Raw genomic sequence first — 25,104 nt, 5'->3', positions numbered from 1 at the left:
ATAGTCTACAATACCTACTTATAACATGCCCAGATATTACCTTTATGGTAAATCGCCTATCTCAATACATGCACAAGCCAACGACGGAACATTAGACCTGTATCAAGCGTCTTCTTCGATATTTACTTGGGATTGTTAATGAAGGAATTCACATCTATCTAAATCCCAAACTTCAGTTACATGCCTTTTGTGAAGCTGATTGGTGTGGCAATAAGGATGATTTTACATTTATAGGGGCCTATGTTGTCTATCTCGGTAGAAATCTCGTCTCTTGGTGCTCTAAGAAATAATAAACTATAAACGCTCATCGATTAAGGTGGAGTATAGGTCAATTACGAATTTTGTAGTTGAGTTTAATTAGGTTTGTTCATTACTCACAAAATTGCATGTCACTCTTCCTACATGCCCAATCATATATCATGACAACGTTTGGTGCCACACAACTTTATTCCAACCTAATTTTTCATTATCGCATGAAGCATATGGTGATTGATGAGTTTATTTGAAAATACTATTTATTTTTTTAGAGTTTAGTTAATTTCACAAATTTAATTATGTAAAATTTTAAATTAACTTTTATTTAAATCAAAACACATAAATTCTAAATTCACTAGAAATTTCATAAATTTTATGAATTTAAACCAAATACAATATTAATAAAATTATAATTGAAATTGTGATTGCAATTTCAATTTAAACTGAAGTGTTTAAATTTCAAATTGAATAGTTTAAAAAAAAAACATCAAGACCAATGTCACTCATAAAATAAAAGAAAAAACTCAAGAGCATATAGAAGAGATGGTAATGATTTTTTTTTTTTTTTAACTAAAGTCTCGGGTTTAAATTTTGAATATATAGTTGCGTTAAAACTCTTAAGAATGTATTTTATCACTCGTCAGAATCCTATTGAACAATGCTCTAAATTAAATTTAGATATATATATAAAATTGATAGTTAAATTTTTTTTTTTTAAATGAGACAATAAAAAACACTGTTCCGTGTTCCTTCAATTTCGTAATTCCTCTTAAATCTTAAAAAAAAAAATAGCATTACTTTTCATTATTTTTTATTAGGATGCCATAAATAATACCGGCGGTAGTCCACTCCATACCTTTTTTTTTTTCTCCTTTTTTGGATTTTTCTTTACTCGTTTGTTCTTTTTTATTTTTTATATATAATTTATTCCCCTTTGTACAATTAAATAAGTGCTTAGATTTGTTTTTTCAATTGGTTATTTTTATATTATATTGTCTTTTATATAATTTTAAATGAAATGTTTATTTATCCTTTATCAATTAATTTTGTAAGCGTCTCCGTCTCTCAATAATAAGCCTTTGTCACCAATATATTGACTATAGAGATAACTTCTTCATATAAAAAAGCCTCTTTCAATAAATTTATTGCATTAACTTAGCATGAAATTGTCAAAAAGCGTAATTCAACTTTCAAATATTTATGCAACCACGATTAATTAACAACTAAACCCTATGTTTCGAGTCGAGCAATGACTATTAATGAGTTCTTCATCGACCCGATTTGAAAAACATTGAAAATATACTTTTTCCTTTTAAAGAAATTTAATTTCATATATTTCTTATCTATTTTTTCTTTTCTTTTTTTCGAAATTTTTATTAATAAAAAAATTATAGCCTTTATCTAGAAAAACCAATATCAGTCCAATTAGTGGGCTTGGGCTGTCTATTAGATGCTATACTTGAACCCAAAAGGAAACAGTATATGAAGTAATTTTTTTATCTATTTCTTTTAAAATAATTATAAAAATAATTTTTATTTTTATTTTTAAAAATTATTCACTGCTATTTTCAAAAGTATCCATCTTTTACATTTTTTTTTTCTAAATTATTTTGAGATAGTTTACAGATACTTAATATATATTATATTTTAGTAAATATTTTAAAAACATTACTCAAAATATATTATTACTTAGCAAATATATATCTTTTGTTTTTTAACTTTTTTAGTATATATTTTATTTCATTTGAAAAATATTAAAATATCTAACATATATTTAATATTATACTATTTTTAGTTAAATATATACCTTTTATTTTTATTTTACTAATATTTTATTTTTTAAAATATTAATTAAATTATTCTTTTAATTTTTAATATTGAAAGAAATTGATATTTTATATCATCAATATTTAAAAATCAATATGTATTTTATTTAGTTTATGCCAAAAGTATACCAGACATATACTGTTTTTTTCAATATATACTCCACATATATTTCTTTTCAGTTTGTAGCAATTTATCTTATTTTTTATATATAATATTTTCAATACAGCTTTAAATCTTTAAATTAGAAAAATATGTTTTAGATTTATTTAATTATTTATCATCATTGATATCACAAATTAAATAAAATACAATAATATTTTATAAAAAATTAATGTGTTTTAAATTCATTATTTGTAAAACATATACTGAATATATACACTTTTTCTTTAAAATATATTTAATATATAAAAAAATCAAATTGAGTATTTTTATAAATAAACTTCTACTTTAAGATATTTTTATAAATATAAAATTATATTTTTAGATATTTTTATTGTCAATAATTTTTATAGGTATTCTTACTTTTATTTTATATTCTTATAGCATTTGTGAAAGAAACCAATTTTTTTTAACTGATCTTGCATAGGAGCTATTTGATATGATTATCTCTTTTTTTTTTTTTTTCCTGAAAGGATTTGATATGATTATCTTATTTTCTATAAGTCTTGAAATAATTTACTAATGAACTAGTCGTTTAATTTATGCGTTGCACGACTATTCTTATTATATGATTATAAAATCAAGTTTATAAATAAAATTTAATAAAAAATTTAATATTTAATATTTATTCATCATATTTTAAAAATAACAGTAAACTACTTCTTAACTTTTTAATATTTTAAATATTATTAGTGTACTAATATAAAAGTTATTCTAAAATATTTTTTAATTAATTCTAACTATATAGATTAATACTACTAATTTTTAGAATTAAAGTTGTTATATAATAAAAATTAATTTATTAGTAAATATAATATTTAAAATATTATTTTCTAAAATTGAAATCATTATCTAATTCAAAATTTAATTTATTAGTTAATACAATATTAAATATAATTAATATGCTATTTTTTAATTATTATTATTTAATTAAGAAACTAATTTATTATTAGTATGCTATTTCTTATGATTAAAATCAGTGTTTAACTATGAACATAACTTATTAATCCATAAATTAATAGAAAAAATTATAAATTCACGCATAAATTTAAACTTTATATATAAAAAATAAATATACATGTCAAAATAAAAATGAAAATATATATTAAAATAAAAAATTTGTACTTAAAACAAAAGAACACATATCCAAAAAATTTAAATTTCATATATATATCACAAGTTAATTTTCTTTCTCATTTATCATTCTCCATCAATTTTCATTTGAAGAAATCAATAAATGAATTAGTTGAAATGCAAGTAAGTTTACTTTCTTAAATTATCAAACAGCAATTTTTACTAAAAACAACTAATAATTATCATCTAATAATATGGTTAGATAGCAAAAATATTTTCAAATATTTATGTCGAATGAATGCACAAAGTTTGTAGACATGGTCTAAAATATAATAATTTATCCGCAATTTTTTTATTCACATAAAAGAATGTTGCCTGCGTGCGTGGGTGTATGTATGGCTAATAGCTTATATCTTACCAAAGATTACACTGTTGGTCCAGGCTACTTTGTCACTATCCTAATTCTCCAAATATTATATATGTATATATTTCTATGGGCAACTTCTTTTTGTTCTTATAAAATTTGAGGAATGGTGATCATGTCTCCATTTAAATTATGTTAAACCTATAACAAAAAGAAAAGGCATGTAATTGGGGACTTCCCCAAGTAAAATCCCAACACAACTTAGCTGGCAAGTATAAGGTGGTAGTGGAGAATTCATGTGATTCATCATTCATCAATTCATGCTACCAAAAGTGATTTGATTTAATTTAATTCTTTAGAATATGAATAGACGTGAACCCATCTATCTTATCTATCTATTATTCTTGTTTGTTTTTTTTTTAATTTCTTTGTATATATTAAAGTTGGATACATATATGATATTCACACTAAAATATGTTAATAAATAGCTTAATAAATAAGATTAAGAATGTTAAGCAATGTAAATGACCCCTTTGACCGTTTCTCGCCTTCAACTGCCCAAATAACACATACCTATAATGGCAACTATACCCTAACCTCTCCCCTTCTTTTTCTCTCTTCCATTCCATTCCATTCCTCTCCTCTTCTCTCCCCCCCCGCCCAAAAAAAATACAAACACTTTCAAGAAAAAAAAAAAACACTTTCTTTCTTTCTTTCTTTCTTTCTTCCCTTATGCACTCTTTCATTTTCCATTTTGCTGTAGCCCACACCACAGGTGCCCCACAATAATGGAGCGAAAGAAAACATTTACAATGAACTGGGACGCCCTTGGCGACCACGACGTCGATGATGATGATCGCTTTTTCGAGACCTGTGATCGCCTCTCCTCCGCTGTCCCCCTAGACTTAGCCTCCTCTGGCTCTGACGATGATGATGAATTTGATGACCCTCGTTCTTCTTTTGCCTCCGCCATTTCCTCCGTTTCCACCACCGAATTCCGAAACTATGCTTCTGTTGCAGCTGCTGCCGCAATCTCTCCTGATTATGATGTCTGGATGGCAGCCCCTGGATCCATTAATGAACGTCGGAAACGCCTTCTTCAAGGCATGGGATTGTCCGCTGATAAAGAGCTTCTTAGAATCGCTAGTAACGAATTGACGCGTGGTGTTCCTGACAGCACTGCAAACGGTCATGTTGCTCCTGATTCTAATGGGGATGTTCATGATGGAGAATTAAAGCAAGAGGCTATACCTTCTCATGTACCGGTAGTGCTCGTACGTTCCAGGTCTGGTTGTGATATCGACTCGTTTTCGGTGGAAAAGAAGAGAAGAGAAGAGTTACTTGGCAACGTTTCCAAGCAACGGTTGACAAGAACGTCATCAATGATAATCGTGTCACATGCTAGAATATGCCCTTATCAGGATTCAATTAGAGTTTCACCTAAAGGTGCAAGAAGCATGCGCTCACTTGACCAAAATGGTAGCATAGCGCCTATGTTATCCCATAACAGGTTTGGTGCTTTCTTCTTGATAAAGAATCTGGATACAGGTAAAGAATTCGTTGTTAATGAGTATGATCAGGATGGGATGTGGAATAGGGTGAGTGATCTTCAGACAGGGAAACAATTAACAATGGAAGAATTCGAAAAATGCGTGGGACATTCTCCGGTCGTCAAGGAGTTAATGAGGAGAGAAAATGTTTCCAGGATGAATGGCGAAGAGATGAGTGATGATAGAAAAATCAATACTAATTCTTACCTATCGAAGAGCTTGAGACTGAGCAAGAGAAGAGGTGCTGCATTATTGAAGAACATAAAAGGAGTTGCTCATTCTATGTCCATAACAGGACTGAGAGGAGCTGACAAAGAAAGGGAAAGTCATTCGCCAACAGCAGAGTCGAAAGCAGGGGCCAAAAATTCATCATCTTCTGGATGGATGAAGGTTAGGCAAGCAGGGAAATCGTACAAGGAGTTGAGTGCATTGCATTTGTGTCAAGAGATTCAAGCTCATCAAGGATCCATATGGACTATTAAGTTCAGTCCTGATGCACGGTTTCTTGCTAGTGGAGGTGAAGATAGGACTATTCATATATGGGAAGTTCAAGAATGTGAAATTATGTCACTGAATGAAGGGACACTAACTCCACTTCATCCCTTCTCAACGACACCATGTCTTGGGGAGGTTCCTTCATTGGCATCAGAAAAGAAGAAGAAGAAGAAAGGTTCGTCTAGCCGGAAATGTAATCCCATTCCGGAATATGTTCATGTGTCAGAAACTGTGTTTTCGCTATCAGATAAACCTGTCTGCTCTTTCACAGGTCATCTTGACGATGTCTTGGACTTATCCTGGTCCAGATCTCAGGTTAGCATCATATTTTTCTTCATTCCGTACTAATCAAAAGTAGTATTCTGTTTAGTACTAATGGTTCAGGATAACATAGTGATTGCTTTTCAATTTTTAGTAGCCGCACAAAACGGTACAAACGTTTTAAGCTACATAATCAAATACACAACAGAACTAAAATTCTTTTGGGCCAATTTTGTTGATCTTGCAGCTATTGTTATCATCTTCAATGGACAAAACTGTTAGGTTGTGGGACATGGAAACCAAGAGCTGTCTAAAGCTGTTCGCTCATAATGATTATGGTAAGAAGTCCTAATGTTTACAGAAGCATACTTTCTCCACTTATTTTTCGGATAATAATTGATTGTTCTCTTTTGTAGTAACCTGCATACAGTTCAATCCAATGGATGATAATTATTTCATAAGTGGCTCACTTGATAACAAGGTCCGAATATGGAGCATACCTGATAGGCAACTTGTCGATTGGACCGATCTTCATGAAATGGTCACTGCTGTCTGCTACACTCCAGATGGCCAGGTCTTGAGATACTCCTTTTACACACTTGATTTTCCATGAAAGTACTCAATATGCCGCTCTGTTCAATGCCTTCTTTCTGAAACTTTTTTTCGCTGACACTAAATATTATAACATTTCAGGTTTGTTGCTTTGAGAAAAATAACAATTTCTTTATGTTAAATTCTTAAAATCATCAAAAGTAGTTTAAACTGTTTTTTGCAATTTCGGTTCTGCTATGTGAATACTACTCAAGTTCATTGCACTATCGTTTAATCTTTGATTGTTTATTGATTTCATATCCTCTGATGATTGAAGGGTGCCCTCATTGGTTCACATAAAGGGAGTTGCCGTATGTACAATGTTGAAGGTATGAATTTCTATGCTTACACATGGAAAAATGTTCAGTTGCTATTCTGATTATATTGCAATAATGGTTACCACAAGAGAAAAATTACTGCTAGGTTCAAGGTATTGATGTTATTATTTTCATGAGGCAGATTGTAAATTGAGTCAAGGGGAGCAGATTGATTTACAGAACAAGAAGCATGCAAAAAAGATCACTGGGTTTCAGGTAATTAATGCTATTCCTGTGTACTTTCTTGCTACATTTCAGTCTGTCTACATATGCCAGATGACTGATTTCATATCCATTTATAGTTTTCTCCAGGAAATCCATCCGAGGTGCTTGTTACCTCTGCCGATTCTCGAATTCGAATTCTGGATGGTTCAGATGTCGCTCATAAATTTAGAGGTTTGGCTCAAAATCATCAGAAGCACATCTCTAATTTCATTATACACGCCAATGTGCCTGTTGTGTTCAATCATAATAATAATAATAGAAATGTTCTTGGTCAAGTACAGGTTTCAGAAATATCAACAGCCAAATCTCAGCATCATTCAGTACAGATGGAAAATATGTAATATGTGCAAGTGAAGATTCACATGTGTACGTATGGAAGCGCGACGAGCGATCAGGGAATGGGAAGAGCAAAAGTATAATCAATACCCGATCTCACGAGAACTTCCAGTGCAAAGATGTGTCCATGGCAATACCATGGCCTGGTACTATAAAGGGTGATCCCCCACCTGTAAAAGTACATTCCAAAAGACACTCGAAACGCTCCTCAATCTCTCAGCCAACTTCATCATGCAGCTCCCCAACAAAAGAAGATGCATTGTCTGTGAGTAGTAGGAGATACTTCCCGCCTTCCCCCATTGACTGCCTGGCCAGAGAAGAAGAAAATACATCAGCAGCAAACAGTAAGAGACTACTACCACCTCTACCAAAGAAAAATAACAACCACCATAACAACACCAACAACGTAGAAAGAGCTCCATCCCCAGAAGAGGACCCGTCTGCAATTTCTCGGTCGGATTCGGGTTTTGGCGACTCATTTAGTACTTCAGCTTCTTCGTCAATAAGGTATGGTGATTCACCATCAATTTCAGCAGCTCAGTCTTCATCTTCATCTTGGTCTTCGTCCTGGTCATGGTTTGACGTCGGGGGCGGCCATGCCAATCAAATTCAAGCAACGGCATGGGGTATGGTGATAGTAACAGCTACACTAGGAGGTGAACTTAGAGCATATCAGAATTTTGGCTTGCCTCGTAGGATCGGTCGCCAGTCTAATTTGTTCTGAAAGATTTTGGATACGCATGTGGTTTTCTGTATTAGGGAAAATAGAAGCATAACATGGGTTTTCTTGTTTTTCTTTTTCATTTTAGTAGCATGTGTTTCGGGCATGCTTTGTCCCATGAACAAATGATAGTTGGAGTGGAGAAACTTGAGCCTTGTTGTGGTTAAAGTGAAACAACAACAGGAGCGATACTTCCAATTGTATATGCCAAAGCTGTTCATCCAAATTTTTGTAAAGTAAATATTTGTTTCCTCCCCTCTTTTCTTCTTCTTCTTCTTCTTCTTCTTCTTCCTTTCTCCTTTCCTCCAACCTCCAGTTGCCGCCGCCACTGCTCCTCCCTCCCCTCCCTCCAGCCGACGCTGCTCTTCTTCCTCCCTTCCCGCCGCCGAACCAGCTGTTTGTCGCCGTCCTTTTGCCAAGCCGACGCCGGAAACGAGCTCCTCGCCATCAAAACCCCCGAGCCGAGCTTCCACCGCCGTTTTTCGTCACCGGCAGCCTCGGTGAAGCCTCACCGGAGCTGTGCCTTTCCGGTCTGGATCCGGTGGCTTCTGGCAAGATTCCGGCTAAAACTTTTACGTTTTTTGACTACCCGCAACTCAAGCTTCGCGTAGGCGCTTTTGGATTCAAATTCCAATGGTATTGGCTATACCGGCTTTCGAATCCCGGTGTTCTCCAAACGCCCAAAATTTTAGATTTTCGGCTCGGTATAATTTTATTTAGACCTTAAAAATTAATTTATAATGTTAGAAATATTGTTGCTATTAAATATCAATTTTGGATAATTTAATTTAATTAGATTAAATTAATTATGATTTAAATATAAATGCTACACATTAACGGGTATGATTAATTATTGTGTTGTTTTATGGTAGATGTGATTGTGTTGAATTAGTATAAATATCATAAAATTTTGTCTCGGTTAGTTGTCGAAATAAATATCAATGTCGGACCGCCTATGAGACAATTGTGATATGTGATGTGTTGCGGAGTCAGAAAAGATAATGTAGTTTTGGTAGCCCGACTCCCGTTAATTAATTTTAGAATATATAAAGTGTTTCTAGCAGGTTCTGGAACCGTTATACAGAGGGTAAACGTTCATATTTTAAAGGAGGTTCTGCCGAATTTTCTTAGGCAGTCTAATCTAGGAGTCTAGGCCTAGGAAAAATTAAAAATATATTATTAACTGAGTATTTTCAAGAATAGATAATCCGTCCATCCCAGCCAGCTCCATCCGAAGCGTAGGAGCAGACTGCAGTGCGCGGTAAAACTGTGAATTAAAGTCATATAATTCAACTGTGCCCTTGTCATGTTTAAATTAAATACAGTGCTAATTGATTAATAATTATTATCATCATTATTACGAGTAATTTCATTGATTTATAATTATCACGAATATTATTAACATTATCATTAGTAAATTTATTTTCGTCATTATTAATATCATATTTAATATTATTTTAATATTATTATTGCATATAATTTACACGTTTGCTTAACTCGAGACTACTAAATTTTAAATTCTTAATATGTTATTAAATAAATTATATTTACTTATATTTATACTATTTATAATTATTATATATGTTATGGTTATGACATTGGGATGAGGCGACAGTAGAACATGCTACTTGATGGATTGCATCAGGACCGCGTATCCACCGGTAATAATGAGAGATAAGTAGTAATGGTTATTTTTAGATTTTGCCCTGGTCGAGTATAACTCTCTGGGTTATAGAAGTTGACTGCCGGAGGAAGGTATCTGGTCGAGCGTTGCTCTCTAAGCGTCGGCTTAATTAGGGAACAAGTGTCCAGGCTGGATTTAAGGACCATGGTTGAGCTTCGCTCTCTGGGCGCTAGACCTATTGTAATAAGAGAGCCAGAAGGCTAGTAGTATTGCGGGTTAAGGTTCTGCTGAGGCACTTGTTCTATAAGTATTTCAATTGTATTTTCTTCCTGAATTATAGCATGACACATATTTTAGTATAATATGACATGACATCCTGATTTAATAAATATTATATTGAGGAGACTGTAATTCTTTTAGGATTATATGATTTAAACTCACTTTTCAGGCTGACAGTCTCAATTTTAATTTTTCAGGTGACAGTTAGGTTCTCTGTCGTCCTGCGTTTGACAACCTGACTTTCTTCTCCATCGAGTCTATTGTAATTAATTTATACTTTCATATTTTTAATTATTTAAAATTCTAGATTCTCCGCAATAGTATACCTGATATGTTATGTTTGATCTAGTCTGTAACAAATTGTGGACTGTTACTAATGTCCAGTTACAGACTTGTGAATGGCAATGTCAAACTGGTTTAATATTATGTTTTCCATATGCATATTGGAAATCTCGAATAGTGAGGCTTACTATGGGTCTTGATGGCCTTAAGCCTACCCATTCTCTAGTGCCGGTCATATGAACCCACATATCTGGTCGTGACACTCTTATTCCGCATTGACCAAAATCCCGACCATCTCGAGCCAAAACGATCGAGATTAACGAAATAGGCCAAGGTAACTTTATAAAAAAAAATTTATATCATTAATTGAGTTAAGTAGTTCAATAACACTTAATCCTAATTCAATAAAATCTTTTTTCTTTCCATCAATAAAAACGAATTAAATCTAAGATTTTAAGACTAAAAACCTAAAACCCTGCATAATAATCTCTTAATTTTCATCTATCATATCATCTTATACTTTACAATTTAACCTTACATTCGTTTGACTAATTCATTGAAATATTTTTATGATTTAATCTATAGTATTTAGTAATAACTACTCAAGACTTATGTAATTTGATTTTCATGGCTTTATACCATAAGATACTATTTTGCACCTTAGTCTATTGTATTATAGAAAAAGATTTTATTATTGTAATCTTATAATAATGAAAAGTTGAGTTTATGTTTATTTTTTGCTTCCTAATATGCTATTTAAATAGATTATGAGTAATAATTTTGTAATGTTGTATTTTAATGGCTTAAAATTAAATTTTTTATACAAATATAAAATCTGAAACAGTCTGAAAAGGAATGCTGAAATACTCCGATACCGAAATATTTCGTTCCAATAAAAGATCCAAAATGATGACCGGAATAGAATATATAACTTTGATGAAAACAATGAAGATATAGTTTGCCCTTTATCCCTTGCTGGTGTATTTTCCATGTCAAGCATTACAAAATCAATAAGAATTATTAACTTACCTACTTGTACTAGCAAGTCTTCCACTATACCTCTAGGATACTTTATCGATCTATCAGCAAATTGTAGAGACATCGTGGTAGGCTTTAACTCTCCCAAGCCAAGTCGTTCATACATCGAGTAAGGCATCAAGTTGAAGCTTGCTCCCAAATCTAACATGGCTTTTGTATGCTTTTTGTCACCTATTGTAATATCAATGGTGAAGCTACCAGGATTCTTCATCTTGAGGGGCAACTGATATTGAAGTATTACACTTGCTACTTGTACTTTTTTGTTATTCGCATATCGCCTTTTGTTGGTGTTCAACTCTTCAAAGAATTTTGCATAAGCTGGCTTATTCCTAATAACATCTAACAAAGGTAAATTAGTAGTAACTTTAGAGAACATCTCAATATTTCTTTAAAAAAATTATTCTTTTTACTCTTTTTGGGTTGGTTTAGAAAAGGAAAAGGTGGTCTAGAAAGTTGAGCTGCCTTATGAAATTCAGGTCCAGAAAATACTTCCTTTTCTTTCTTCTCAAGCCTAGAATTAGGCTCTACTTTTTCTTCCTTTTGTATGCTCTCTTTATTGCTTTGCACTAATCCATCATTATTAGGTGTACATGCATAAGAAGAAGAGTTCCTTTCAGTTTCTATAGCAATATTATCTACAATCTCATCTTTTCTAATAGTAGTAATGGAATTGACTTGTTTAGGTTGACTTGATAGTTTCTCTTTATTGAGCTCTTTAACATCCAATTTAAGCTTCTAAACATTTCAGTAAAGCCTCAATGGAATCTGTCTTTTTCTCATTCTTTTCCATCCTATCATGAGAAGCCACCATAAATGATTAAAGTGTTTCTTCCAAACTTGGCTTCCTTTGTTCATTAGATCGAAGAGTTTGTTCTTGATCTTGAAAGAAAGGATTGGAGTCCCTTTGGAATTGAGAATATTGATCTTGGTAATGAGGTTGATTTTGATTTCTCAATAATTGTGGTGAGTTTTGGTCATTGTATTTCCAAGCAAAATTTGAATGGTTTCTCTAACCTGTATTATATGTGTTAGAATAAGGGTCATTCATAAGATGCATGGGTTAGTAAGAATCCATCAAATTTGTTTGGTCATACATATTTTCTCTGTAATTATCAAAAGATGAACAAACATTAGCACCATGACCATAAATACCACATACCTCATTAACTTGCTTAGTCAATTCAACCAATTGCATTGTCATCTCACTACTAGCTACTACTTCATTTACTTCTACTCTCTTTGTCCTCACACTCTTTTGTTGAGAATTGGCTCCTAACATCTCAAAGATGTCATAAATCTCATCAGGTGTCCTTTCTAACATAGCACCCCTAGCTGCATTATCAACCATACATTGATATTGTTGTGTCAACCCATCATAAAGTGATTGGTTAGTTATTAGGAGTGGGAATCCATGGTGTAGGCATTGCAATAAAAGTGATTTGAAGTGATCCCTTGCTTCATGAAAAGATTCAGCATTCTTTTGATAAAAATTAGAAATTTCAACTCTTAATTCTTTGGTCTTTTGTTATGAGTAAAATCTATTCATAAACTTTTGATAAATTTTATCCCAGTTTCTCAAAGAATTAGGAGGCAAGGTCATTACTCAAGCCTTTACTCTATCTTTCAATGAATAAGGGAAACACCTCATTCTTAGTTGATCCTCATTTAATCCAGATAATGAGAAAGTATGAAGTACAGCATAAAATTCTCTAATGAATGTTAATGCATCCTCACTAGGCATACCATAAAATGAAGGAAGCATATTAAAATGAATGCTCTTAAGTTCATAATTCCTAGATGCATCACCTAGAACTATGTATGAATTAGTGTTACCAATTGTAGACCATGTATAATCTTTTATAGCCATTCGCCTTTCAGCTCCTGCTTCTCTTGGTGGGTTTGCCATGATATCAACTTCTTCTTTTGATTCTTCTTCTAGTTGTTTCCTGCTCGCATGCAAAACAAAAGAAAATTTCAGATTAAAAAAAATTAAATAAATAAATAAAATTTACAAACAAAACAAATCACAAAACACAAAAAAAATAAAAAAATACATAAACAAAATAAATCAAAAAATATAAAACAAGCTAATAAACACAAGACACTTTTGATAATCAATCAATATAATAAATTTGGACATAGTTCCCCGGCAACGGCGCTAAAAACTTGATGTGTCTTTTTGAGTACTAGCAAATACACGAACCGTTCCTCTAGTAAGGGTAAGTTCACCACGAGGTCGATCTCTCAAGGAACTATGATGCCACTTATTATAAAGACTAATTATTAACACAAAACAATCAAGTAAATCTAAACACTCTAAATCAGTATGTTGAGAGGATAATATTTGTAAAGTAAAGTAACTAAACAATAAATAAATATGTATTGTAAATGCAAATGCTTATGATCTAAAACTATATGTTAAAGATAGTATTTAGTCTAGCTATTTACTTAGTAATCTCTTTGTTTACTTTAATCCTAGATCTAATGAATAAGATGTGATGTGTCTTTTCCCTAAATCACTCAAACTAATGATGCAACATAGATTTCTTATACTAACATAGATTAAAATAAATATGATGTTTCTAATACTTTTAACCTAAATATGTTCATAACAATTACTATTGCTAAATTAATATGATAGTTAACTAACAATAATAACTGAAACTAATAAAGATATGAAGGTAAAGAAATCATTCATTAAATAAATAAATAATAAGGTTCATACAAAAGTGAAAAGGTTAAACTAAACACTTATGAAAATTAGTCTAACATATTTAACTCAATGATCATGGTATTAAATAGAAAGACATAAAAAAGTAAAAACTCCTTCTATATCAAGAATTTCTTCAAGTAGGAAGAAGATTGGTTATCACTCTCAACTTCTTGAAAAGCTCCTTAGATGTTAAAAAAGTAATGAAAACTAAAGCTATATATTTATGAAAAACTGTAGAGAATTATGGAGAGAATAATGGAAGTAGGTGTAGAAAGCAGGTAGGAGAAAACTCTCCTCCTTTTTTGAATTAGGTTTTGCAGAGATTTATATAGAGAAGAGCCCTCCTCTATATAAATCTCCATAGAAATAAATATACTAATATAAGTCTATCTAATAGATAAGATTTTAAGTATCTTAATCTCCAACAAATATTATCCTATAAATAACTCTTAATTTAAATCCTAATAATTATACAAAATGACTAAAATGTCCCTTGGACCTTCTAATTAGCAGTCCATGTGTCTTAATCTAGGGTCTTGATACGAACATGTCCCATTAAACTTCTTTTAGTTTCATATTTTTCTCTTTTTACTAATATTTCTGAAAATAGATAATTAAACTTAAGTGAGGTAAAAGCACATAGTTTCACCATTTTATATATAGAAATATATTATTAAAGCTCTAAAATACTCTTAAATATCTATACATAGTTTTTTTTCTATGTAATGATCAATTGCTGAAAGTAATAAGAGATTAATTGATTAGTTTTTTTTCTTAATATTTAGAAGAGATTCATTAAAGATTTTAAATATAAATTTTATTATAAATTTAATCTTTAAAAAGATATCGTATAAATAATATTTTAAAATTTAATACAGTATTTATTTGAAAGAATTCTAAAATGACAGTAGAGATTATACTTTCTATCATTTCTAGCAGTTTTTGTAAATTTTTCTAATTATTTTTGTAAGCCTGTAGCTGGAGAATGATTCGGAATCTAAGCTCATCATTTTTAGAAAGTTAGAAAACTTATACAATATTATTAATTATATTTAAATAAATTACAATTAAAGTAATAATTAAGATAATAATTATTTAATTAAATATAACTTATTAGATGCTATTTTTAAGATTAAAGTTACTATTTAATTAGAGAAATAATATAATTAATTGATATATTAATTTAATAATTTAAATGAAAAAAAAATATTAATTTAAAAGAAATATAAGAATTACATCAATATTAAGTGTCAAAAGTTTTTGGTGTCGCATATAGAGCGTGTACCTTACACATAAATGGAACCAAATGAGTTGAAACATTGTCATACTCGATTTAATAGCTTCGAAGCTCGAAACATGATTCAAGCTCAATTAAGCCTCATCCAGTCAAATTTACTTTGAATTCGGACGCTACTTTTAAAAAAAAGGAAATTTTAATATTTATTTATTTTTTTTAGATAATTATAAAAATATCTCCTTTTTCTTTTTTCAAAATTGTTCATTTTTGTTTTCAAAATTATCCATTTTTTATCTTTTCTATTTCTTTAAAATTACTTTTAGATACTTTATAAATATTTAACGTATACCATATTTTAATAGATATATTTTATTTTAAGAATTTCAAATATCTAAAATATATTCTTATTTTACAAATGTATTCCTTATGTTATTTGATTTTTCTAAGTTTGTATATTATTTCATTTAGAGAAGGTTGAAATATCTAATATATACTATTTTTAGTTATAATATATTACCTTTTGCTATTATTTATTCTTATTTTATTAATATTTTATATTCTTTTTTACTTTTTATAACATCTAATAATATTGATTAAATTATTTATTTAAATTTTAATATTAATATTTCATATCACTAGTATTTAAATATAAATATAATTAAAATCAACTATATTTTATTTAGTTTATATTAAAAATATATCAAATATATACTTTTTTATTCAACATATACTTTTTTCACCTTTTAGTAATTTATCTAATTTTTTAGATATAATATTCTCTTTAAATTAGAAAAATATATTTTAAATTTATTTATTATTATTCATCACTGAATCACAAAATCAAACAAAATGTAATAATATTTTATAAAAATTAATATTTTTTAAATTCATTATCTATAAAAGTATATTGAATATATAAAGTATATTCAACAAATAATTTTTCATTTAAAAAAAATTATAAATAAATATCCACTTTAAGATATTTTTATGTATTTTTTATTGTCAACAAATTCTGTAGATATTTTTATAGTAATTTTATATTTTTAAGGCATTTGAGAAAGAAACTCTTTAAAAAGTTATAATTTGAGAAAGGTTGGGAATTTGAAATTGAATGTAACAGATTATACCCTTGCAAAAGCAGATTTTCTTTTATTGACAATCTGCGTCTATGCATTGGAGAAACCCAAATAGAACTCTCTATCATTGTCCTCAGCAAATCAATCAGTGATTGAGATTTCAAAGTCTTCCATTAACGAGATTGTACTAACACAATGTAAACGGAATGTATTCCCACCACAAATGAATAAATCAAATGCCGATTTGTCAAATTTGGAATTGAGCTTGGAAGCAGAGGACAACTTGTTCAGACCCACTTCAATTTAGAAGGCTTTAATTCATTTCTTTTAAATAAAAAAAAATATTAAATGCATTTAAATAGCCTAAATGAAATTATTTCTTGTCATCTAAAGAGTGGAAAAGATTTATACATTTATTGTGATTGACCTTTAAATATCTATTATATTTTTAACATTTACTTTTACAAATTTTTGTATTCAGGTATTATGTTGGTGAATATTAATAGTTGAATTTATTATTATTAATATAATAAAATATAAGATATTATTAAATTTAGAGTTAAAATAAATACTCTTAATTTTTAACTCTAATTTTGGTCCTTCAAATTATTTTTTTGGTATTTTAATTAAATTATCTAATTTAAGTAGATAAATATTATATACTTATATTATATTAAAGTGATATTAGTGTTTGCTAATATTTTTTTAATTTAAATAATTATTTAAATGATTAATATAATCACAATGTGCGAAGCTTCGCACGTGATTCATTTTATTTTAAATTTCCAAATACAATTCTTAAAATTTAAGACTTTGAGATATAAACATAATAATTTTTCTACTATCACTGACATTGTTAAAAGATAATATCTTTTAGAACTTATGTTTCATTATTATAGGCATATAAATTATATTGTTATTCCTTTCTTATTCTATTCAAACTTTATATAATAATTATAAATATATTAAAAAGAAATTAGATTTTAATAATTATTATAATCTTATTTTAAATAATAACTAAATTTAATATTTGCATGCTTTGTGTGGCTACAATCACTCATTGAAATGATATTTCAGTTTTAATAACTTTTTAAAAAGTAATATTTTATATTTATTTAAAACACACATTAAATTAAAATATGCATGAAAAATATTGTTTTCGATAGAATATTTATATTTTTAAAAATATCTGTGGATCTCATTTATTTATTATATAATGTTAAAGTTATATATTGACATAAATTGTGTCTACTTTTTTACCATAATAAAAAAAAAAAAAGTATATTTCAAATTGTGCATACTATTGATATGTTTGCCATGGACACATGATACTTTATCCATTGTTATATACACCAAAACAATAATAATATATGAAAGATTTAAGAAAAGAATTATTTAACTTTAGTTAATGTCTTAAATTAATTAATCAAAATAAACTTAAAAATATAACAATGACATTCTTCCCAATAATTTTTTTCAGCAAAATTTAATTTAATATTTAATAAAATAAGATGAATCTCAATTTTTGTGATAACATTAGAATTTAAGTTTCTTTTTCTTTTGATTTGCTTCTGAAATTTGAGTTATTTCCCTTTAAACTTTGTAATAGCTTTATTTAGTTCTGAAATTTCTGATAATTATCAAAATGATAAAAAATAAATAAAAGAAGAGTTAATTTATATATAAATAAATTTTAATTTTAGAAAATAGTAATATCAATTATTTTGATAGTATTAATTTATAGAATATTAAAATTAATTAATAAGTATTTTTAATATAAATTTTATATTATTGTACTAATAAAATTTTAAAATTTTAAAAAATTAAGAATGACATTTAAAAGTAGTTAGTTTGCTATTATTTTTTAAAATATTAATAGTTAAATTTTTTATTAAATTATAACTATCAAGTTGATTTTATAATCAAAATAATAATAACGGTCGTAAAACGCACGGATAAACAACTAGTTATATATAAATTCATTGACAACCTATATTAATAGAAAAATATATAAAATAAATAAATTATCTAAAATAATATTAATCAATAGTTTGTAACTAAAAAGTAGATTTATAGTGGTAGAGTGCCTCAATAGTAATCTAGCAAAATTTTTAATATATAATAGTTCTTTTTATCGTTAATATTAAAAAAAATCCAATTATCTTATTCAAATTTTATCCAGATTCATTGCTATAATATTTTGACTTTTCTGTTATTTTATTAGTAATATTTTAGTGTCTTATCTCTATGAATACTTTATCTTTATACTATTATCATTTATTAACTTTTTAATAAGTTATATTAAATTAGTAAGAAATTAAGTCTACCAATTTTAATAATATTAATTGTAAAGTCTTTTTAATAATATATCCGTTCTCTCTCTTTATTTATGTTTTGACCTGGGAGAAATTTATGTGCCAATGTACATCAAACCACTGCTAGAAATAATTTATTTTATAAACAATATACTTCAATATTTATTCAGGGACAAAATTACATTGGTTGATTTCTAATTTAGGATAGCTAATAGCAATCATTTTATGAACTTATATAATTATGTTATTTAATAAAAATTAATACATATGAGACATGATCAATACTTACTTTCAACACATAAACATTATATACATGTAGAGATGCACATGTAAATTCAAAAATCTGAATACAAATTGTTTTTCACATTAACAAGGCAGTATATACTTCTTTCTATCAAAAGGTTACACAAGCAAAAAGAAAAAAAAAACACTAAACTAGTAGCCAAACTTGCATATTTATAAATTGATAAAAATTCAAACAAAGAAGAAAAAGAAAAAAAAAAAGTGCCTTAAGCCCATTTGGCCAAGAGAGCCATACAACCAGCACCAAGAAGAAGAGAAACATTAACTCCAAATTGAAGCTTTGCACTGGCTTGAACTTTTGGGTTCATAAAATCAGCAGCAAGAAGATCCACAAGAGCCATATATATTAAAATTCCAGCTGATGCTGAGTTAAAAACTCCTTCAACAATTAGAGCAGTTGGGCTGTTTTCATTGTACACATTTGATATTCCTATACCTATTGCTATGCCTGCTGGAGTTGTTAGGGCGAAAAATAGTACCATAGTTGTTACTGCCCTTGTCTTAAAATTTGCCTGTCAAAAATTTATTTAACAAAATTCAGTACATGTGTATTATTTTAAATTTCAATTGAATACTCGACTTTAAAATCTTATTTAGAACGAAGAGAAATTTTTAGATAACCTGCAGATATACTCTCTTATAATATCGTCTCGTGCAAGTATTATTAATTTTATTTTGTTAGGCGAAGTTAAGCCATAAATTTTTGGCTAGCATTGACTTAGTTAGTCAACATTTTTGTTAAAGTAATAAAGTCTTATGGGTATGTCATGTCATAGAGATAACATACTTTTTTCTAAAATAAAAGAAATATGAAATACCTGAGAAATGCATCCACCCAGTCCCATGCCTTCAAAGAACTGATGAAAGGTCAATGCAGCAACCAATGGCCTTATTGTTTTTGGACTTTCAGACGCACCTAATGATATTCCTATTATTACAGAGTGCACCACAATTCCCAACTCCAAAACCTGCAACAAAATTAAAATTAAAATTAAAATTCATAATACTTTTCTTTGAAAGAAAATTCATTAAGCAGTAGCAGTACTAAAAGAAATTAGTAAAAATTCATTCTTAAAAGTTTTAATTCAATATTTCTGTAAATTATCCTGATTGTAAGTAAGAATAATATCATAGCCACTAGAATTTTAGCATGATATGTCAAAATCACAGAAGATAAACATAATTCTTTTCTCAACCAAGAAAAATCAGAAGTATTGGATTTTTTTTTGTTTCTCAAAATTTATAAAACCAGAAAATGATAAATCTTCAAAGAAAAGAACATCCTTAAATCGAATTCGAATTGTTTAATTATATGTTTCAGAAAAAGAAAAAGAAGAAGAGAAATCATCAAAATTAAACCTGTGAAATAACTCGATGTCGAAGCAGGTCAGACGGAACAGAATCTTGAACCGTGACTCTACCATGAGAATGGCCATGAGTGGCATGAGTATGAACATGCATATGTTCATGAGCACCTCCATTATCGACGGACTTCTCTTCATCGCCAGTCACAGCGGACTGTGCTTTTCTAAGATTAGACTTGTTAAAATACGAAGTTGCATAAGTATCCACCATCAGCGTTCCAATTGCAGACACCATTGCTATGAACCCAGTAAATGGGAATTTTCCCCAAGGGTTTTCATCGAGGCAAGGAGACGTCAGGCTCTCGAACGCATCAGGCAGAATATGTATGAACCCAGTAGATAGAATTACACCAGCAGCAAAGGACTTGATCATGAAAAAGACATTCTTCTCAGGACTTAAAGCAGGGATAAATTTGCTCAGAAGTGGGAGGCAAACGCCTATTGCACTAGCGACAAGGATCGCAGCTATAGCTCCGAGTTTATATTTAAGAGCTTCAGATTTGTTGCGGTCTCCTTCTTCTTCCTCAGCATCACAAGTGCACTCTCCGCGAACAATCACTGGCAGCAGAATAAGAAGGCAAAAGAGAAATAGTGTGAACTTGATCATGTTTGTGCAAGAGGAAAAAGAAAAATTTAAGAAAATTTTATAGGTAAAAGAAAGAGAGTGAGAATGATGAAAAAAATGTCTCTGTTTATATATAGAGAGTATGCAATTGACTAATTGCAGCATCAGTATTGATTTAAATTTTGAACCATTTCTAATTAATAAAGGCTACAGTGGCGATTCGGAGCTCACGAAGGAGTGTAAGAAATTAATTATTGAAGAAATAATGGAGTCATTTTGTGTTTAATTATGTGTAAAATTAGATTTAGAAATTAATAATAATGAAGACATTATGTGTAGATTACGTGTATCATTGGGTTGGAAGAGATTGATAATCAAATTCTGTTTCAAACATGATTTTTAATTTATTGATCTTTGAAATTAATAATTAACAAATTAAGAACTAATAATTATCTGTTAAAGGGTGATAAGATCGGAGAAAAGAAATAGAAGCAGGAGAGATTCTGTTAATTTTGAACATCGTTAAAATCGGGCATTGAAATTGGGAAAGAATGTCGACATAAAAACACAAAAGAAGCCAATTCAAAGCATTCACATTACTGAGATGAAATTACAGAAAACGATAGTCAACTTAAAATGTCGATATTATGTGTGGTACATACATGCCATGCTCGTAGGAGACGTTTATGTAGACTTTTCAACCTTCCTTTTCTAATTAAGAAAATAATCAAACGGTTTTATTTTTTTACTGCGTTTGCCATTTTTGGGTTAATAGTTAAAAATGGGACAATTCAGAGTCAAATTAGAAATGTCTGGAGAGGAATGAGTGCAACTATATGCATGTGATTTGCGTCACTCCTTATATGTGGCATTTTATGTAACTTTTTTTAAACCGGTGGTGTATTTATCATTTCACCCAATTATTTTTTTAACACTATCTATGAAATGAGGGTAATAAAAAATTAATTAATTAATTTTAATAATTTTTATGCAGGATGAAGGGGCTTCTATTTATATATTATATGATATTTCAAATTGAAGTCAAAAGTAATTGTATGTTTTGGGAATGGTATTGAAAGTCTTGATAGTGGAGAATGAGATTAGATAGCTATTCATGGTAAATTATATTCAGAATTGGACAAGAACCCTAATAAGATTGAAGTCAGCTTTGAACTCCAATTTTTATTTGTAAATTATTATATGTTTAAACTGAAATACCTGTATATTAACTTGTCGGATACTGATGGAACTTATTATAAGAATTTGTACTGCAGTTCTATGATTGAAAAATAAAATAAAATCTCCACGGAATCTTCTTTTAAAAGAGATTGATGACGGTGAGTTTACCATAGTTCATGTTCAGGGAATCTTTTGAAAGACACAACCCTAACTAATCCCCCCAAATACTAATATCATATTCACCTCAAAAGACTATATGCAATGAGAAAGAAAAAAAAAAAATGCAATGTCGACATGTGCCTGCCTTAAGAACCCAAAAGCATGGTTGAATTTTTCTTTGAGAGAGGCAAGAGGATTTATCATGCAGAAGTGAATGTGTGATCAAAAGACAATCCAAGAAAGAAACAGACATTAGAAAATTAAAAAAAAAAAATGTTCGACAGGAAGTGTCATCGTTCACCGAGTTGTGCACACAAACATGAAAACAGTAATGGAGCTCCATTCCCATTGCCATGTTCTAACAACTCTGTGTTGGATCTTCTCAACCCATTTGAAGCACTTGATTGGGGAGCAACATGGTCACCGACAAAGAGGGAATTCAGATGTGAATTGGGCAAAACTACTGGGGAGAAATCATTAGGTCCATATAGAATTAGACCATCCCTTCTATTAATGTTGCTCGCCGCTGTTCTTCTTTCTTCTTCAAGAAAATGACCGAGAGAAGGAGTACTGTGGTTAGTGTCAGCAGCATCAGTGCTTAGCCTTGAGCATAATGAGAACAGCCAAGGTTTTGGTTTGCAATTACTTTTCTGGTCTCTTATGTTTTCTGCTGTTCTTCTCCTAGTTGATCTTCTTGAGAGTTCTAAAATGCTAGAAACTCCAATGAGGCTCCCAAGTGTAATGCTCTTGTCATGGAAGAAAGATCCAGTAGACTGAAAATTAATCATAACAAACACTTCACGAAGAAGAAAACACTGTTCTATTGAATAGATATTGAAAGGCTTATATATTATGCAAATTTGAAGGAGAGACCAGCTAGCTTGTGCTTATTGCGCAAAACCTAGATTGGAACTGACCCTCTAGAGATCCATTTAAGAAACAAGCAGCACCGCCCAAACATCTAACAAAACTTTTACACATCTCACAGTTTTCATGTTTTGTTAGGACCCTTTTAAAGTAATGCAATGCGCATCTACCTTAAGTTGTCAAACTGAGCATGCAAAGGCAGCACCAGATACCAAATATCCTATTGCAAAGTAAGAGAAGAACAGTTCACAGAAGCAACGGCAATAAAAAAATGCAGAGTCAGAAGCTATCATTATGGACCATGTGAAAAGAGTAAAGTGCATTCAACTTTGCTTTTAGACTTTTTAGTTGTATGAACCCAGAAAATAAGAACAAAAATGAAGGCAAACAAATAGCTAGTTTTGAACCTAATTTCCAATCAAAGGAAAGGGACTCTTAGGTGTTTTGGTAGTCAAAGTTAGAACTTGAATGGAAGAAGGGTGCTGTCTCTATTAATCATAATAATAATAATAATGACCAACAGTAGTGATACTGCCTCTTAACTGCGGTAGATTGTAGTGATATGTATTCTATTGCAAACGAAAGACTAAAAATGGAGCAGCAAAGGAAAGAAAGAAAGAAAAAAATGACCTCTGTATCAAGATCTGAGGAAGAATCAGTGGTGGAGCTAGGAGGAGGAGAACCAGTAAGCAAAGTACTAAATGATATTGATCCACTGAAGTCACGATTTCTCACCAAACCAACCCTTGCAGTCACTGGTCTTAGCCCAAGAGGCCACCCTTCTTCCTGCAGTTTAATGTCACAAACCAAAAGAACTTATTGTACATACATAAATACACATTAGCTGCAGATTTGGCAATATAGCAATGAAAATGGTTGTAGAGCAGACACATTACCTGCAGAGCCATGACCCTGTAGCAGTGTAGGACCAATATGTAATAGGGATCCAGATAGATACTATACTAGAAAAAAAATAATAAACAGGAACTAAATGGGAAAATCAATTCGTATGAGAAAAATGGAAAAGATAAGTGCCATAAGAGTGGCAGAAAATGTGCTTCTGTCACATGCTAATGCCTACTGCAGTCGCGGCATTGCCTGATTGAGCACGGAGTCCAACAGCATACAAAGCAAAAAGAAAGAAGACGGAGGGGGAGAGAGAAGTAGTGAAAGTGACGTATTACCGTTTCTTGGCTCTGCAAATTCTGGTTGAATAGACTGCAGACATAATGGATAGTGGAAGGAAGGAGAGGAAACAGAATAATTCTATACAAAGAAAGACATTTAAATGACAGTGAAGGCCAGTGTGCTCTGCTCTGCTCTGCTTACCGTTTCTTGTCAGTTTGGTTTGATTTGAAGAGGAGTATATTCGAACCAAACCCATGAAATGCGGTTTGCCACAATCAAATCAAACCATCCAAATCGTATGTCTCTGGTTTTTTATAGGTTCGGCTTGAATGGCTCGAATGTTTTTTTTTTTTTTGTTGTTGTCAAGAAATACATATCATTTCAACTCAAAAGGAATTACATCCTGGAGCAGGAACTTTTGCATTTCATTTTAGACATAATTTAGTAAAATTTATTCATTTTCATTGTCAAATTACATGAATATAATTATAAATTATTTTTTGAGAATAATTATAAATTATTATTAAATTCTATGAATTCAAATCAAAATTTATTATAAATAAAAAATTCAGTTTATCACAATAGAAAATTTAATAAATTTTAATATAAAATTGAAGTAAATTATAATATATACATGAAAAATATATTTAATATGTATAGAATATACGGGAGATTCAATTCTGTTTGCAGTTATAAAAGGATAAAATTATGAGCGAAACTGAACCTACGGATTATAAATTTATTATCTAAATATATCCAAACCGACACTCAACAAAAATCATAGATTTACGGTTCGGTTT

General features: G+C 29.9%; 3 protein-coding genes and 1 non-coding gene across 4 annotated transcripts; 2 read left to right on the top strand and 2 right to left on the bottom strand.

Moving 5' to 3' along the window:
* The first annotated feature begins 3,710 nt into the window (after nucleotides 1-3,710).
* Nucleotides 3,711-8,401, top strand: LOC8279566. Its single transcript, XM_002527675.4, has 7 exons — nucleotides 3,711-6,039; nucleotides 6,233-6,323; nucleotides 6,402-6,559; nucleotides 6,854-6,905; nucleotides 7,036-7,109; nucleotides 7,196-7,289; nucleotides 7,400-8,401. The coding sequence occupies exons 1-7, from the start codon at nucleotides 4,468-4,470 to the stop codon at nucleotides 8,176-8,178; spliced, it is 2,820 nt and encodes a 939-aa protein (XP_002527721.2). The 5' UTR covers nucleotides 3,711-4,467; the 3' UTR covers nucleotides 8,179-8,401.
* A 4,403-nt stretch (nucleotides 8,402-12,804) lies between these two features.
* Nucleotides 12,805-12,912, top strand: LOC112536253. The gene has a single exon (XR_003080297.1). It is a non-coding gene; the product is annotated as a small nucleolar RNA R71 (small nucleolar RNA).
* Nucleotides 12,913-19,073: 6,161 nt separating this feature from the next.
* On the bottom strand, nucleotides 19,074-21,239 carry LOC8279565 (zinc transporter 5). The gene is made up of 3 exons (XM_002527676.4): nucleotides 20,402-21,239; nucleotides 19,861-20,010; nucleotides 19,074-19,554 (listed from the first exon to the last, which is right to left on the bottom strand). Exons 1-3 carry the CDS (start codon nucleotides 21,134-21,136, stop codon nucleotides 19,249-19,251), a joined length of 1,191 nt encoding a protein of 396 aa, XP_002527722.4. The 5' UTR covers nucleotides 21,137-21,239; the 3' UTR covers nucleotides 19,074-19,248.
* A 1,198-nt stretch (nucleotides 21,240-22,437) lies between these two features.
* Nucleotides 22,438-24,513, bottom strand: LOC8279567. Its single transcript, XM_048370146.1, has 4 exons — nucleotides 24,361-24,513; nucleotides 24,073-24,133; nucleotides 23,807-23,962; nucleotides 22,438-23,082 (listed from the first exon to the last, which is right to left on the bottom strand). The coding sequence occupies exons 1-4, from the start codon at nucleotides 24,402-24,404 to the stop codon at nucleotides 22,600-22,602; spliced, it is 744 nt and encodes a 247-aa protein (XP_048226103.1). The 5' UTR covers nucleotides 24,405-24,513; the 3' UTR covers nucleotides 22,438-22,599.
* Nucleotides 24,514-25,104: the final 591 nt, after the last annotated feature.

This window comes from Ricinus communis, chromosome 10 (assembly GCF_019578655.1).
Source record: "Ricinus communis isolate WT05 ecotype wild-type chromosome 10, ASM1957865v1, whole genome shotgun sequence".
NCBI classification, from domain to species: Eukaryota; Viridiplantae; Streptophyta; class Magnoliopsida; order Malpighiales; family Euphorbiaceae; genus Ricinus; species Ricinus communis.
The sequence above is the reverse complement of the archived record's forward strand: the minus strand, read 5'-3'. Positions and strand labels throughout refer to the sequence as shown.